At 46.6% G+C, this 18,110-nt stretch overlaps 1 protein-coding gene and 1 long non-coding RNA gene across 4 annotated transcripts; one reads left to right on the top strand and one right to left on the bottom strand.

Moving 5' to 3' along the window:
• Positions 1-1,118: 1,118 nt before the first annotated feature.
• On the bottom strand, positions 1,119-1,931 carry LOC120691586 (probable calcium-binding protein CML31). Its single transcript, XM_039974684.1, has one exon. It carries the CDS (start codon positions 1,805-1,807, stop codon positions 1,337-1,339), a length of 471 nt encoding a protein of 156 aa, XP_039830618.1. The 5' UTR covers positions 1,808-1,931; the 3' UTR covers positions 1,119-1,336.
• Positions 1,932-16,876: 14,945 nt separating this feature from the next.
• On the top strand, positions 16,877-17,633 carry LOC120691922. 3 transcript variants are annotated; one of them, XR_005682409.1, is made up of 2 exons: positions 16,877-16,905; positions 17,120-17,633. It is a non-coding gene; the product is annotated as an uncharacterized LOC120691922 (long non-coding RNA). The 3 variants fall into 3 exon arrangements; XR_005682408.1 differs by having other exon boundaries at positions 16,877-16,940; XR_005682410.1 differs by having other exon boundaries at positions 16,877-16,964.
• Positions 17,634-18,110: the final 477 nt, after the last annotated feature.

The raw sequence follows: 18,110 nt of genomic DNA, 5'->3' as shown, positions 1-18,110 counted from the left end.
CCTTAGCGTCGGACTATCCGACCCTGAAGGGATTTTCAGCTCTGCGCAACAGCCTTCTCTGAAGAATAACCCAAGAAGTAGTCTGACCCTCCTTTTCTAGCGTCGGATCATCCGGTTGCATTGGTCGGACCATCCGTTTCAGATTAGGGTGGCGGGCTGCTGAAGCACAGCCAGGATGTACCGGCTAGCTGTTGCTTAATTAACGAATGAACATCTATACATATTCGATACTAATATCAACTCTGTTCATAGCAATGTATGGATATAATTACCTGGTCTATACCTATTACTAAAGTGAGTAAGGTTTCCACCTAAATTTTTGATTTGGTCCGTCTTGTATCATTGACATGTGGGCCTTAGTCCATCCCATATACGAGTCGGACAAGTCTTTCGTCAATTGGAATTCTTATTGGAACCTGGACAAATCAATCAGAATCATAATCAGAACTCAGATAAATCAATCGGAATCCCAATCAGATCCGGACAATCAATGTCGCGTGTGATCACAACATAGCCTGCACACGGAGAACGAGCACAAAGCTGGTGATATTATTTTGTTGGTAATATTATACATATTTATTATGTTGTCTGTAGCAACGCACATGCATTATGCTAGTTATTTCTAAAGTAAGCAATGTTTCCTTCGTCCATTAATTGAAATCTTAATGGAAGTTTGAACAAATCAATTCGAATTTTAATTAGAATCCGGACAAATCAATTGGGGTTTCAACCGAAATCCGGATAATCAATATCTCACAATCATGACACGCGGCCAATCAATTAGAATCCTATCGGAATCCTTTACATGAAGTGAATGAACCAGCACGATGGCCGTGCGTTGCTACATGTGCACGTATGTATATGAGTATCAATTTTGTGCTCTTTCACTCCAATACAAACTATGCCGTGATCACGTGAGGCATTGACTATCCAGTTTTCAATTTGGATTTCGATTGATTTGTCTGAGTTCTGACTAATTAGGATTCTAATTGATTTGCTCTAATTGACTGACCAATGAATCATTGTTTGCTTCTGAAATAGAAGAAGAAGAGATATACACACATGAAATGGTAAAAGAGCAGAGCAGCCAAGGCAATTTGGCCAGCTAGCCATAAGAAAATAAGAAATGAACAATATTCGTTTTTAAAATAAGAAAATATAATGAATGAACTATGTATTCCATTCGTCCGAGTGTATGTCCATTGCAGCTACGAACTGTACAGAGCCCATTGCAAAAAGGAAAAGTAAAGAGCAGAAAAAAGAAATGTACAAAGCCGGCAAGAGAAACCACAATCACAATCTGTCCATGCATGGATCCCCTTGTGACGCATTTTGTTCAGGCGTTCATCATCATGATCTCGAATTCGTCGAAGCTGAGCACCCCGTCGCCGTCGAGGTCGAACCTGCGGATCATGGCGCGGCAGTCGTCGACCTCCCGGCGCGCGCCGAGCCTGCTGAGCATCCGCCTCAGGCTGGCGGGCGTGATGCGCCCCTCGCCCTCCACCGCGTACATGCCGAACGCCGCCACGAGCCCCCTGCGCCGCCGCCGCTCCTCCTCCTCCTCGCCGCCCGCCGCCTCCGCGCGCACCAGCCGCGCGAACTCGCCCTCGTCCAGCAGGCCGTCGCCGTCCGCGTCCACCGAGGCCACCAGCGCCTCGGCGTCCTCGGCCGTCACGTCCTCGCCCAGCGCCGCCCGCATGCAGAGCCGCAGCTCGGCCGCGGAGATCCTGCCGTCGGCGTCCTTGTCGAACGCCGCGAAGAGCGAGCCGAGCTCGCCCGACGCCGGCGACGCGACAACCATAACCATGCCCTCGACCTGCTTCGCCTTGCAGAGATGCCTCGGCGGGTTGGCTAGTGGCAGTAGAAGCTTCTCAGATCAGTAGCACTGTGTCTTTGTCGATTGCTGCTGAGTTGCTGGCTGCCAAACATGGTGGCCATGTCCGCGTGGTTTTATACTAGCAGTAGGCACCTGCCATGTACCTGTACGCGGGAGTGGCGAATTGATGAGACGCGCATCTGGAAGCTTCACAGTTCTCACACACACGGCGTGGCGGGAAGTCGTCGCTCGCTGCCATGCCGTGTGCAGCTTGGACCGACCAATGGGAGGCGACCGATTTCAACGCTCGTGGGCTGAAAAAAAAAATACTCTAGGTCCCAAGAAACTTGAATGGGAACTTGGAAATTCCGCGGCGTGTGAGATGATGTTCCCGTGGAGAGGGGATAACAGAGGAAGGAACCGAGGATCTTCAGAGTAGGACGTCGCCGGCGTGTTCCCGGCCGGTCCGACTTGGCCAACGGGTCAGGTGGCTATTATCCATTGGCAGGTTAAGCGCTCCGCGTCCTTTTCTCATGTGGCCGTCGTCCTACCACTGTTCCGTAACCTCCCTTTCATCATGGTCGCTAAGATCTTTGATTAACAGTTTACGCCTTTGTCTGACATGGGAATTTGCCGCCGTTCGTCACTGACATGTAAGGGCCGGGTCGGATTTTTATCTTATTTAATTTTGAGCTAAGAATATATAAATATCAAATTGAATCATGAAGAAAACATTAGGGTTGATTGCATGATTTCGGTGCAATCCGTTTTGCAATCCGTTAACACCCCTACTGACTCCTCAATTTTTGCAATCTAGTTTGCTAGTCCCATTAGTTATTTTTTTCTAGTTTCATTGGTTGATTGCATGATTTCGGTGCCATTGGAATTTCACTTTCCAAGGCACTCAAAAGAGTTAACTTTTAGCCCTGAATTTGGGAGATGTTTTATGCTCCCCCATCTCAAAATATATCAACTTTTTGACTTCATCAAAATCAAATCGTTTGATCTTCGATCAATAATATGTTTTTAAAATAATTATTTTTAAATATAAAAGGCTACTAGTTATGAGGCAGTCCGCAGTGGGTACAGGATAGCAAACGCTATCCCTCCCTCCAGTACATTTTAGCGTACAAAAGTGTTGCAGCGGGGGGCACTATCACGTCCGCTATCGTTGCGGATTCGGATTGGTCTGCCAAATCGAGCGGAGGTAGCGGCCTCCCGCTACGGTGCCACCATGGTGCGGGAGCCGCGACATCCAACAACCTCGCACCGGGAGGGAGAGGGGGGGAGAGAGGGCCAGTTCGCCGCCGCCCACCTGCCGCACCCCGTGGGCCGTGCCACAGCCGCCGCGCCGATCGTGCCTCCGCCCCCATCGAGCGTCGTTGTAAGGATCGATGGACCAAGAGGGGGGTGAATTGGGCCTTTTTCAAATTTTTAAAACAAAATAAGGCAACCTTAACCTATGCAATGCTAGTAAGGCTCAATTCACCAACCGGCTAACTAAGCAACCTACACAAGCTATAAAGGATACAACAAGATATAAATCTAAGCAAGGTAGAGCTAAGTTATGATCTCTAGGGTCAAGCACATGAATAAATTGCACGAAAGTAAGTGCTTGAATATAAAGAGTTGGCAAGAGACGACCGGATTTTTTCCCCGTGATGTCGATGTGTTGGCACACACCCCTAATCCACATTGTGACACTCACTAAGAGTCTTGTCACCTCCCATGTCACCAAGACGAGGGTGCTCACTAAGAGTCTCTGTTCACCATCCCGGCGTGGTGGAGCTCAAGCCACGTACAATCTTCTTCGGGCTCCCACAATCAACTTGGCAAGCTCCGCAAGAAGCACCTCAATCACCAAGATCGCCTAGGTGATGCCAATCACCAAGAGTAACAAGCTAGGGCCTTCACTTGAGCAAGAACCGATCACCAAGAACGGATGCACACAAGCTTCTATCTACTCAAGTCCTTAGCCTTACTTCTTGGATGATTGAATGATCAAATGAGTGGAATGTGAAGCTCAAGGTGGCTCTCAACAAGAGAATGAGTGTATGAGTGTTGCCTGGTGTCAAGAGACTTTAAAATGACCCATTGGAGGGGTATATATAGGCAGCTCACGTGGATAGAGTCGTTGGAGAAAAGCTGCCAGAAAAGTACGCAACGCCGGTCAATCCGACGGCCCTCCTAAAGTCATCGTCGGTTTAACCGATGAATGTAAACTGCCCATTTGAAATACTAGCCGTTACAGCTCGGTCAATTTAACTGGCGTATCATCGGTTTAACCGGTGAGTGTAGTTGTCCACTGATCAACTGAAAAACCAACTCTCTGGACAACTGCACCGACGCTAACTCAAATCCTTCGTCGGTTTAACCGGTGAGTGTAAGCCTGAAAACCCCTGAAAAACCGACTCTCTGGACAACTAAACCGACGTTAATTTTAAACATCATCGATTAATCCGGTGAACACTGTGTCCAGACTTCGGCAACTGCGTTTAACCGACGTATAGAAAATTAATGTCGTCGGTTAAACCGGTGATAAAACTTTTTCTTGATTTTGCTTTTTCTAATCTGAGTCTTGAATGAAATCCAAATATTCTTGAGATATGAACTGAATAGCACTTGTTTGAGCTTCCAAGAACCTGAGTGACCAATGTGTGCATCCATTTTTGATTGACCATGTCCATGCTCAAGTTACTTGGCCTTAACCCCTCTTAATAGTGCGACCTCTACAAAACTATAAAACCTATACTAACCTAAGTGTCCTTCTCAACCTTACGACACTTAGGACTAGAAAGATCCTTAGTCTTGTTATATACTTGAGTTGAATACCGAGATCGCCTTTTTGAATAATGAAATTTAGGGGCCTCTTTAACATATGATCCAATGAGCGATAAGATTTCATTAAGCTGCACAAACTCATTAGTCACAATAATGGTTGTCATTAATCACCGAAACATACCTTGAGGGCCTAGATGCTTTCAGCCGTGGCGCGAGTCCGCCAAAACGAGCGGAGGTAGCGGCCTCCCACTACGCGCCACCATGATGCAGGACCGCGCCGTCCAACAACCTCGTGCCAGGAGAGAGAGAGAGAGAGAGGGAGAGAGGGAGAGAGAGAGTCCAACGCCGCCCTCCTGCCGCACCCCGCGGGTCGTGCCTCCGCCCCGTCGAGTGCCGCGGCGTGAGGAGCCGTTGCTGCCCGCCCGCCGCGCCCTGCAAGCTGTGCCACAATCGCCACTGCACCGGCCGTGCTTCCATCCTGAGGAGGGTCGCATCGCGAGGAGCCGTCGCCCGTCTGTCGCGGCCTCTGCTCCGCGCCTCCTCCACTCCTCCACCGCCGGGGCAGCCCCTAGTCTGCCGCCGCTCCGGGAGAGCCGGATCTGGAGGGAGCACCGGCACGGGAGGGATGGAGGCCGGCTGGAGATCCTGCCGCCGTGGTGGAGCTCGAGCTCGAGTCGGGCCGCCGCGTCGAATCGAGAGAGAAGATGTGAGGGCGGCACGGGCCTGTGGCTCCGCTCGGTTGGTGGAGCTCGCGGCGGAGGCAGGAGGGAGGAGGGAGGATGCGCTGCGAGACCAGCCATGGAGGTGGAGGAGCAGAGGATGCACTCGAGAGAGAGGGAGGGTGCTGGGGGAGTAAAAAATAGAGGGAAAGGCTGATGTGTGGGTCCCACGAATGGGTTGTTGGTATAAAAGAAGAGATATAGAGTATGACGGGTGTAGAAAAACTGGATATAGAGGAGAGAATATCGATCACCAGAACGGAAAATTCCTTTTAGAGGATGAATTTAACGTATGACGAGTATGGATAGCCTGATAGTTGGTTTCAATATGATAAACTAATATCAGTTTTATCATGATAATCTCTATGACTTTTTACCATTCATAGTCAAAACTTAAAAGTTTAAAAATAGCTATATTCTGAGTTATAGGGAGTAGGTTTGATTTGAACACGGCAATCGACAGTTCACTTTGGATTTTGGAAAGACAATATCGGTTAAGGGCTTAAGACCTTCCTCTGACATGGGTATTTTCAAAAGTGATTAATTTTATTATAATTTTATAGAAAATGTGAGTTCCCTCTGAATCCCTGTTTTCCCTGCTCAACGAACCACATCAATTATGCTAAAAAAACGAACCACATCAATTTGGGCCATCTGCACGACAGCCCGAGCGCAGCCGCGCGCAGGCCGGCCGAATGGCTAGCACCAGCTCTCCAGGCTCCAGCTCGTTCGACTGACCACCGCGGCGGGCCGCAGCGAGACGGGCTCGAACCAGCGCAGCCCATACAAATAGTAGGCTCTTGTGCGTCTTTTTCTTTTTTATATTTAAAAAAATCAAAATTTCAAAAATATATGTCCGTTTCGAAATTTTTTGAAAATATACCCCGGTGGCCCGGGGGGGCAACAGGGGTCCTGTCGCCCAAGCAACGGGCGACAGAACCTTAATGTAATTTTTTTTGAATTTGCAAAGAGGTCCCTGGCGGGGGGTGTGTGGAGGGAGGGGGCTTGTCGCCCCCCCCCCCCCCCTCACGGGCGACAGGGGTCTCCCACCCTATATAAGCCCGGGCTTCCATTCCCTTCTCATTTAAGACAAAAAATTGCACCAAAAATTCAGAAAAAAAAAGAGAGGGGTGAGGAGAAGAAAAGCGGCGAAGCTCTGCCGAATTGCGCACTTGTGATCTACCGGTAACTTCCGTATGAGTCCATTGATATTGTATAACAATTTAATTTAATTAGCGGATTAGCTTAATTAGATTTGGTGCTTTAGAACACTCGTTTAGTATTTACAATTTCAGTACTATTACAGACTTGTGTTTAAATTAATTATGAATTAGAATAGAATTATGACAGTACCTTATTGATATTGCAGTATAAGGTAATGGCTGCCTCCAATTGTGTAGGATTTTCATGGATCGAAGAAAAATCTAATATAATACTTGATATCATGATCCATCTTGTTATCAGTAAGAAGTTGGATCCGTTAGCGGATGGTACGATAGAGATGGTGTTGCCCAAAGTAGTAGAGTTTAAAGATTTCACATTATTTCGAGGTATTACAACGCAAGATGTAAAGGGATACCTGCTAGAACATCGGAAGATATACATGAGAGTACGTGAACTAGCGAATCATTCTAATATCATTGGATTCTTACAAAGTTCTTGTAAGATATGGATGCGGCCAGAGGTGCATGAGATGCACATTAAGGTAACTCTCATTCAGTTCTAATCACGTCCGTCATTTGGAATCCATATGTATGAAACAGTAACATTGTTGTTTAATTATATGCTAGGAATACCCCGAGGACACGGAGTTGATTAACAAATCGATACCAAATTTCTGTAAATTGGTATGTATCTTCGGTGGACTTATGCCGCAAACTAGGCGAAGGAGGTGGAGAAGATCTTCGGGTGATAGTACTTGGCCTCCACAAGAACAGATGACCGGAGGTTCGTCAAGTCATGTTGCAGCACCTCAAGCACCAAGTCTCAAGCACCAAGTTGTGTTAACTTGGATAACGACATGGATGACTTCATGCCCTCCAAACCATGGCCTCCAACACATGATGTTCCTTCCCCTGTACATGAACCTAGATCCAGAAAAGAGAGAAATGGAAAGGGAAGAGGTTCGTCAAGTCATGTTGCAGCACCTCAAGCACCAACTTGTGTTAACTGGGATGACGACATGGATGACTTTATGCCCCCCAAACTATAGCCTCCAACACATGATGTTCCTCCCCCTGTACATGAACGTAGATCCAGAAAAGAGAGAAACGGAAAGGCAAGAGGTTCGTCGAGCACTACTACACCACCTGCAACACCACCATCTGTCAACTGGGATGACGACCTAGATGATTTCATGCCATGATCTACAACATATGATGTTCATCGGTTTAAGATGTATTCGCATTTAGTATTGTTAATGATGTATTATGCTTGTATGTATGTCTCGTACCAAACTTGCATTCACTGGACATGTACATAATATCGAGTTTGAATCGTAGTTAGTTCTAATGGAGCAGCGAAGCATAAACATACCATCTATCGTATGTAATAGAAAATACGAGAGTGATCAGAGGCGAACGTTGAAGTGTACAAATAAGTGGTCCACAGCTATCTCATTACAAATAAACATCAGAAATACAAACATCGTATATATCTAACCACCCTAGGGCGTCGGACCCTCTTAGCCCTCTGATGGGCACGGACATGGCCATCGGAGTAGGTGTGATGATCCGGAGACCTCACCTGTCGCTCAGGACGCACAAAGGGCTGCGGTGTCTGCTGCTGAGAGATCCCAAGTGGTGCTCCTCCTAGCTGTGAATACTCCAAGACATCGGGGTCACCATGCGCGCCAGGTGAGTATGCAGTCAAGCTGTCGAGTTCGTCTAAGGTGACGCCCTCGTTATCTGGAATGAACGTACTCGAAACAAACCCTGCGTAACATATAAACGTAAACCAACATATGTTGTGTGGTAAATTAGTGAGTGTATTGAGAGAGTGTTTTGTACCAGGTCGAAAGGAGGAAGAAGGTCTGGCGCCCGCATCGGGGTAGAATCCTACGCATAAAATGCGGATGTTAGCGTATGCTCGTGTCTTTCGTCATGACATGTAGAAACCGAAATACGAAACATAAACTAACCTGTGTAGGCCGGTATCTGTGGCCCCGGTACCATCCCTGGATACGGTTCGCCCACTGGTGGTGTCCCTCTAAACATTACAGTATGGCCGAACGCAGTAGCTGGATCGTATCTTGTTTGTGATATTGGTAAATATGTAGCAATACTTGATCTAATTTTAAAGAGATATCTATGTTACCTGCAGTTGTGTAGTACTACGACGTCAGCCCGTGCACGGTCGCCGGACACGGGAACGACGACGAGGCCTGGGACGACCCGTGGCTGTCTTCGTACTGCACACGGCTTCCCAAGTTGTGCAGTACTGAACGCAACTGGTCACACTGCCTCGACCATGCCTCTGTCTGCTCAAACTGGGTCATTAGGGATCCGGCACGTACCCTCGCCAGGTAAGTCGAGCAGTCCGTCTCCATCATGTTGCAAAGGCGAAACTGCATCCATTCAGTAAAGGAAAAGTTAGAAACACACGAATTATCTTATGAATATATATATATATATATATATATATATATATATATATATATATATATATATATATATATATATATATATATATATATATATGCAAATATGATCAAGAGACTCACCGCGCCAGCTAGTGCCTCCACGTGGTGCCGGGCATAGCCATCCTGAGGCCTCGCCTGGTGTGGTTGCGGGTGAGTGTCAACATAAACCAGACGAGCCCGAGTCCGGGGTAAGTACTAGGTGAGGTAAGCCCTAAAGGAGCTGTCTGTGTGTGGTCCTGTTGGATGGACCAAGTGCTCGTCTGCATGTTCCTATTGGTCCACCCACGGCTGCATCTTGGTGAGCCAATCATCAAAGTACGGCAAACCACTCCTTGACAACCTACAAAAGTGGACCACGAAGAATCGTTAGATTCGACACGAATGTATGAGCCAAGTTTATTCATAATTACCTGTGGTCCTGGCGACTGACACGCTCCAACGCGGTGGGCACCGGAAACTCCTAGCGCTGCCCAAACTGTCTCCTGACTCTCCAGGGGCAATATGCCTCAACCGCGATGTCGTAAACCAGGACGGCTATAGTAAGCCACAGGCTCGTATTCGCGGAGCGGTGCGAAGACAGGCCTGCTGGTGCACGGGTAGCCACAGCCTCTGGGCTGTAAGACTCCCAGACAACATCCTCGGGCGTCAGCATGTCGAGCTCTGAAACAAACTCAGGATATGCGCGTCTAACCTACGCATACGCCCAGGACCTCTGCAGTCCGAATAAGTAAAATTAAAAGTGCGCTAATGCATCATGTAACAATGAATAACAAAATTAGATTTGTTGCGAACGTACCTGACGCCAAATCCAGAGAGTTCCCATAGTGGACTTGTCGTCCTCCTCGTCGCCGTACATGGCCTTGTGGTAAGGCTCGTGGCTGACGATGGGCCGACCAACGGCTAGCCTCTCGTACGACCAAAGTTGTAGCAGTAGTGGGCACCCCGCCAGGATAGCGTTCCCATGTGTCTTCATGCAGCCTTCGCAGAGTCCACACTAAGTGGCTGCAAGTACCGCCTCACCCCAGCTGTAGGGCGGTACGTCCTCGTCCACATCCGCAATCTCCCGTGCATACGGAAGGAGAATCCTATCGACCGTATTCCGTATTCCGTTGGTATTCCGTATTCCGTTGGTATTTCGTAGTCAGGTTGCAAGAATGCATAACCATATTGAAACACTCTGCATGGTTCGTTGTCTGAATACCATACCGTATTCCGTTGGTATCATAAAGGAATGACCATTTCTCCTTAGGTGCACCTCGAAACCAGTGTGAAAATGGCTTCTCAATTGAATCCCTAACCTCTGCAGCCTGACTCGTGCTTGTTCCTGATGCCCTTACCTTCACTAGCTCTGCAGTCAACTGATCAAACTTCTGCCATAATGCATTGAATTTTCTCTGTTGATTTTGGGTGCACAACCTCTTAAACATGTTCTTAAGATCCTTGTTCTTGAAGTGGTCATAGAAGTTTGCACCCATATGCCTAATGCACCACCTGTTTTGGACATCGGGCCTCAATGGAGGCGTTGTCGCAGTTCCATGTTGCAATTTCAGTATTGATTGTAGCAGACCTGCATGCCTATCACTAATAAGGCACACATTTGGACGTGCAGCAACAACATGAACATTCACTCATTCAAGGAACCAATACCAACTGTCTAAGTTCTCATTCTCAACAAATGCAAATGCAAGCGGAACTATTTGGTTATTGCAATCTACCCCGATTGCGGTGAGTATCTGACCTTTATACCTTCCAGTCAGAAATGTGCCATCAATGCAGATCACCGGAAGACAACACTGAAATGCCCTAACACAGGCACCTAGGCAAAAGAAGTCTCGTTGCAGAATGCTTTGCCTCCTAGTCACGGCTGTTACGAGGTATGTGTCATAAAAGCTTCCAGGATTTCTAGCAGCAACCTGGGATAACATATGAGGTAGGTTATCATATGATGCCTCGTATGTGCCGAACCGCATCTCGAACACCCTTTGTTTAGCCCGCCATACATTCAAATAACTAATGGTGTACTGGTAAGTCTGCTCAATGTGTCGAACAATCATTTTTGGCTCATAATTTAGGTTGTCCATAATCAACCCATATATTTGCTTTGCAACAAAGTCGCATGATATATTGCGATGCGAGGGAAGAACTTCTGACAGCAAACAAGTGTGCTCTGTCATAATGGAGCATTTCCAGTTCGACTTCCATTTTCCCTTGAATGCATGTAATCGCCATGGACATCCATCATTCACACACTTCACCTCATATTCTTTACTGCCAGACTTTACGACTCTAAATTCTCATTTCAATGATATTGTCCATAGTCTCACAGCATCTTTTACGGCTTCAATGTTTGGATATGTTGCACCTTGCACTACCTCATCCCCTCTGTACTCTCACTCCTGATTTCGTACGTCTTCTGCGACATGATTACCAAAACCATGCTCCTTCCACTCTTTTGGCAATGAGTACTGCTCGTCATCAGATGAGCCATCATATTGTTCCATCTCCATTGCGGTTTGGTCTTCTGCCTCCATCTCGTCCACAATGCTATGTATCCTCTCTCCCTCATCAGCAAGGCCCTGTGGTCCGATGTTTTAGTTCTCTATCTCTTCTGACTCATCTTGTTCAACAAAGTTGGTCGCTCTTCGAATACTCGGAGTTGCTTGATCTGTACCATGTTGGATTTCATTTTGTGTCTTCTCCCGGATTTAAACAAGAATGGCCAGAGGCCACCCACGCTCTAGAGCTGCTTGCATGTACTTCAGCCAGTCATCAGTGCTGTGTATCATCATCAATTCCCATAAATCACTTTCTACCTCCCAATTAACATGAGACTGGACGGTCATCACATGTGTCTCCGGATCGACACGGAACCCACGCTGCAGCCACTTACATATGGAACCAAAACTCCTCTCCAGAGGTTTATCTATGGCGCTAGATGTGCACTTAAAGGCAGAAATGTTTACTCCATTTGGCCCATACAAAATATTGTAGTCACCAAAAAATACTTGAAACTGCATCTTGCTCGACATATCTGTATACCACAGAATACTTATCGAGTTATACTCTTTACTTCACTACCTTATTCAATAATCCGTAAAAACTAAGTATGGATTTCAACTACAACATATAACTATTCATAACTACGTGATGGCACTCAAATTCTATACTGCATATGCGAAATTCTATTCTAAATCGTAATTAATTTATAAACACGTCTCTAATAGTACTGCAATTGTAATAATAAATGCGTAGTACTAATTTTCTAAACTAATTTACTACTACGTAACTAAAGTATCATTAAACTCCTACTTAAATGGTTCTACTATAACACTAATTAAATTAAATTACTCTACAATACCAATGGAAAATTACATAAGCTAAATGTACTAACCTGCAGATCACAAGTGCGCAATCCGGCAGGGCTTCGCCGATTTCCTTCTCCTCACCCCTCTCTTTTTTTCTGAATTTTTGGTGAAATTTTTGGGCTAAAATGAGGAGGGAATGTGGGTAGAATGTTTATATAGGGGGCCAAGAGCCTGTCGCCCGATTGGGGGCGACAGCCCCCCTGTCGCCCGTGGGTGGGGGGCCAGTCGCCCGTGGGGGGGACAGGCCCCTTGCCCCCACGCGCCCCCGGCCAGGGACTGTCGCCCCCCCGGTGACGGGGTATATTTTCGAAATTTTTCGAAACAGACATATATTTTTGAAATTTTTATTTTTTTTAAATATAAAAAAGAAAAAATCGCGGCTCTCGTGGTCCTTTGCAAAAGGCGAGCGGACGCGGGCTTGGACCTCGAGGCGGGCGACCGCAGTTCAGTGTTTTTTTTTGGTAAACGTGTTTTAATTTGATCTGAATCCAGCGCGCGTAGCGCTCCTGTAGATATAATCAAGCGAAGATTTGAGCAAAATTACGGGGCTCCTTGTCCTTGTGGAGTACACTGTGGAAGGCATGCGAGGCACCAGACTTGTCGGCGATTTACGCTCAGAATGATGTTTCCCGGAGGCATGTTCGAGGACTCCAATTTAATGCGTCCGTCTGCTGCTGCTGCTAACGGCGACGCTTACTAGCTTTGATCGAGAATATCCATGCATGCATCTCGCAGTGTTAAGACCGTCCACAGTGGAGGGAGCAAACAGTGGAGGGAGCCAATGAAGAAGCAAATACACTGCTTGACACTGTAGATGCACTGTTTGGCACTGTAGATAGAGAGGGCGTGGGAAACGAGGAGGGAGCAAATTTGCTCTTGCTCCCTCCGCTGTAGTCAGCCTAAGGGCGTGTTTAGTTCGTTTTGCCTATAAGCACCTTCAGAACTACCGGCAGCAAAACAGAGACGTGCTTGGCCGCCCCCGCGTCGCTCCTTTAGGGCCGGCACGGGAGCCTCCAACCCTAGTGTCGCCACCCCCGTTCCCCGCCTCCCCCGTCCGCGCCACCGTCGGAGCCGGCCGCCGGAAACCGTACGACTGGAAGGTGTTGACTAAAAAAATCCTTAAGACGGATGTATGCTATGCTAGGATCAAAGAGATATGCTTTACTCTGACGTACCGAACCCAAATCGGCATGTGTGATGTGTACTAGTGTGCTAGTCAATTTGACCTGCAATTAACTTGAGAGGCAAATATTAAATTCCGAAGCTATCGGCTAGCCAACCGATATTAATGATGTCAGCAATCCACTATCATTCAGCCGATATGATAAGGGCAAGCTACAACGTAGCTTGGGAACAATACTTAGATCTAGATTCAATCAGTTAACATGATCAGATCACAAATATAAGCTGATCAGATCATATCTAAGCTGGATAATTTGTAGCAAAATCTTAAAATAAATTAGATTAAATGGATTAACCTAGAAAGATCTAAGCAAATATCGATAACTTGTGACAAAAACAAGAAACAAGCTAGACTAAACGGATTTATCTAACATGTTGATAGCTTTTCTTGATAACTTGTGAGCAAAATAGATCTAGGTAAAAGTGATACGCTATAAATGTAAAATCTAATGTATTCGATAACTTGAGCGCTATAGATGGAGGAAGAAGCGATGCGCCGTCAACCTTGACCAGCAAACTAGAGTCGAAGCCGATGCAGCCCTGCTTATTGAAAAGAACTCATAAAGCAAAAATCTACGCAACTAGGGTTTTGGCAAAGCCGCTGACATGAAAAGTAATGCGATACAAGTAAAAGTTTTGTGTTGGATGTGGTTGAGAAAAGTTTAAAAATGCCAAAGGTCTGCTATTTATAGCCTAAACTTAGACCACTTGTGGACTTGATTACAATTTGGACATGAAGAAAACAAACTTTCTAAACAAACTAGACCTCAGTCTTGATGCGATAACCTGCTGACGTCATTTGTCAGCTTAGTCTCAGTTCCATCGGCTAAGACACCTCTTCAAACCCATGAAGCACATTGTGCTTCCTTTCTTTGCCTTGGCGCCAGCCCATATTTCATTCGGCCGCCTGGTCCATCAGATTGACACGTACCAAAAAATGACCGGAGGGGTTGGGGGGGGAGGGCTTTTTGTTCAATTAGAGGGTACCTCGCGTGGATCTGGGCAGTGACGTCTGGTCTCAACCCGCGCCGCCGCCTGGGCTCAACCTCCAAGGTTGGAGCTAGGAGGCGCCGCCACTGGAGCGCGGGCGGGTGCTCGCCAGGGCCCCGCCGTTGTCTCCTCTTGCTACTAGCTGGAGTTGGGGGAAGCGTTGACGCCGCGACATCCAGCATCTTCACGTGGCGGCCGCGGCCCATTCCTTGCGGCAGTTCGGCCACGTCGATGTTCCCTCCCAGCGCTACCCTGCCGGGGCGGCCGTGCGACCCCTACGCGGTAGCGACATGCCTATCGACCCTCGTTGAGGGTGGGGGTGGCTCGGCCTTGGTGCCGGCACAACGCCTGGATTGGGAGGCGGCAATGGCATCTACGACCCGCTGGTGGAGATTGGCCTAGGAGGCTGGCCGGACACCGGCAGGTGCTCCTATGGGCGTAGGCGTGCAGGGTGGCTTCGGGGAGGGCAGGAAGAAATCCTAGTCCGGCTTCATGCTGGCCGGTAATGGCAAGCTTCTTGCGCTGATTTTCTTCTTAGAGACATTGCCGATGCGCTATCTACACAAATTTTGATGGATCTCTCGATGAAAACCAATTCTGACTTGCTGGATGAGGCGGCAACGACGTCTTTGAAGTCGTATTCCTCTTGGAGCGTCATCTTGAGATTGTTCGATTGATTTAGTTACCTCGGCGACATCAAACGGTTCAGATATCGAGTTTCTAAGAAAACGAGTGATATGATGGTTTAGTGTTGCTTAAAGGTTTCGCAAGAATGGAACGTGGATGAAGAGAATGATTGAAGTTTAGTCTTCTTGATTTTTTTTCTTTGTTTTAGAGTTTCCTTTCTTGTGTTTTAAGATCCTAATTTGATGTCTAGAGTCTAAAATTCTTGTAATATTAGGCTGTGGGCATTCTCTCGTGAATATTCAAGATCAGAATTTTTCTTTATCTAAAAAATTGGAGGCACCCTCGGAACTACCGGCAGCATGTGCTGACTGGAGGATCGAGCGAGGACAGAGACAAAGGGCAAGCTGGGCTTGTGATCCGCGGATCGGGCTAGGAATCTCGGCGACAAAGCGATGGTAGCCTCCACGCGTCCGTGATGCTTTGTTTTGCTACTCGCTTGTGCTCTTGTAGAAGAAAACTGGAAAGTGCAATGCATGAACGCAGCGCGGATGCAGGTCGATGATGCTTTGAGAAAGGAAGCGCAACGTGCCTGGCTTTTGTTTGAATCGTCCGGTTGGACCGAGCATGAAAGCAACGAGGAATAGCCGGTTCGATTCGTAAGCTTTTGTTCGTGGCATGCGAGCGGATGCTTAGTTTAATCCTCTCGGGTTGCCATCAGCAGATGCACTTCACCCATCGTCGATGTACTGAACAGTGAGCACAGGACGGAGAACAACAAATGGGTCAGAGAGGCAGATGGGCATGGCCATGGGGTGGCAGGATAAGCAGGCAGCCGGAAGGAAAAACAAAACAAAAGAAAAAAAAACACAGTAGGATTGCCATGTGGAGCCTCACGGACCACGGTGCCCAAAGCTGCCTGTCCCCACCCAATCGTCACGTGCCTCCTCCCCATGTGTCAGTGGCGTTCGGCAAGATCCGCACCAGGCACCATTGGTTGTTCGTCGGATTCCCTCCATCAAAGAGCCCCAGAAATCGGCAAATACGCAGGGGGGCAGGGGCCTGGACACTATGGTTTTCAAATTTATATTGAACATTTAAATTTTGATTAAATTTTTATATAAATTTTTATAGTTGGCTCTCTTTAATAATGAAAAAAACAAATTTCTGGCTCCGCCCCTACAAATACAGACTCGTATCTCTAGCCGGAGGATCGAGCGTTCCAGGTTGCGAGAGCAAACGTCTCTAGCCGGAGAAGTCTGAACCTGAACTTCTGAAGCTTGGAGCGAGCGATGCCCCGATGCAGCGCCGCGGCTCGACATCGAGCGCCTGAACGACATGATCGATACGCGCTTTGCTCCCCGTACGCTACGCCTCAACTTAGGGGCCGTTTATAGTTCCAAAAAAAATTTGAGACTGTTTGACCGCTAATTAGGAGTATTAAATATAGATTAATTATAAAACTAATTACACGGATGGACGAGAAATCGTGATGCGAATCTATTAAGCCTAATTAATCTGTCATTAGAGATTGGTTACTGTAGCACAACATTGTCTAATCATTACATAATTAGATTTATTAGATTCGTCTCGCGATTTTACGTGGGGTTATGGAATGGATTTTGTTAGTTATCCACATTTAATACTCCAAACGAGTAGTCAAACGTTGCAAGTTACTGTAGCGCGAGAAAATTTTTAGCAACTAAACGAGCTCTTAGCTCTGCGAGAGTGGGAGGGTACATCGGTGTGAGTCTAGAGGGTGCAGGGCAAGGAAAAAAATTTCGACCGGTAAATCCGGTTTACCGGAAAATTTACCGTTACCGGTAGTGTCCGAGAAACGGATTTCGGTGATATTTCGTATTTACCGGTTTCAAATTTGAAAATTTCAAAAAAAATTATATAAAATAGGGTAAAAATCTGATAAAAAACTAGACATTTTTATGAGCATTTTGGACTAACATTTTTTGAAATCTAACCTCATATGTTGTGTAAAAAAAAATAGACCCATACGACGGTGAGGATGATGGTAGCTCTACCTCTGTCAGTTCCACCTACAGCTACCCGTCGGCACCCACCTTTGTGTGGCCACCACAACCACATCCGATGGCTGTCCCTCCGCGTCCTCTATATGGATATCCTCATATATACTATCAAGGATACCTCCCATATGGATTTCCTCACATGTACTATCAGAAATATCCCCCAGAGCAAGATCACAGAGATGACGAATGAGTACCCATGTATGTAGGTAACACATCTTATTTTCTCACTTGCATTCATTTCGTTTGCATCTTCTCATCCATTTTATTTATTTCATTCTATAGGATTCGACGTTACAATGTGAGTCATCAACAATTTCCGGTCGGTCGTAAGGTTTTCCTGTTGAAAAACACCGAAATAAAAATTTTAGAGTATATTTTGTGTTACCTATTTGAGACTTGTATTATTTGAACCTATAAATTGTGTTAACAAGTTGAACCTATATTTTATTGCATTTGGATTGTGGTTTGTATTGATATACATATGTTTTACGTCAAATCTATTAATATTTGCTTTGTAAGAAAATCATTATGCATATTGAACTATTATATATAAGAATTAGATATAATTCTCTAAAAATATTCCACTTCTCTTAACACAATTTGTTATTTTCTATCGTGGTCAACATTTTTCGGTCCATACGCAGCGAATTCCACCGAAATTACAACGGAATTCGGTCGAAAAATCCGAAATTCGATGATTTCAAATTTGAATTGGTTTACCGATCGGTAAATCCGGTAAACCGGCGGTTTTCGGTAACTTACCGTTACCGGTGAGGACCGGTAAATCACTTACCGCCGGTAAGTTTTTCCCTGGTGCAGGGACACGTACGTAACCTAGCGTACACAACGCCGCGTGTACGAGCACCGAATCATGGTGCTGAAACGGAGCACGCCGTGCATGTCCCCGGGCTGTGTCAAGTGTCTCAAGTCTCGCATGAGCAGAACAGACCG

The sequence above is a fragment of the Panicum virgatum genome, chromosome 9N (genome assembly GCF_016808335.1).
Source record: "Panicum virgatum strain AP13 chromosome 9N, P.virgatum_v5, whole genome shotgun sequence".
NCBI lineage: Eukaryota > Viridiplantae > Streptophyta > Magnoliopsida > Poales > Poaceae > Panicum > Panicum virgatum.
The sequence above is the reverse complement of the archived record's forward strand: the minus strand, read 5'-3'. Positions and strand labels throughout refer to the sequence as shown.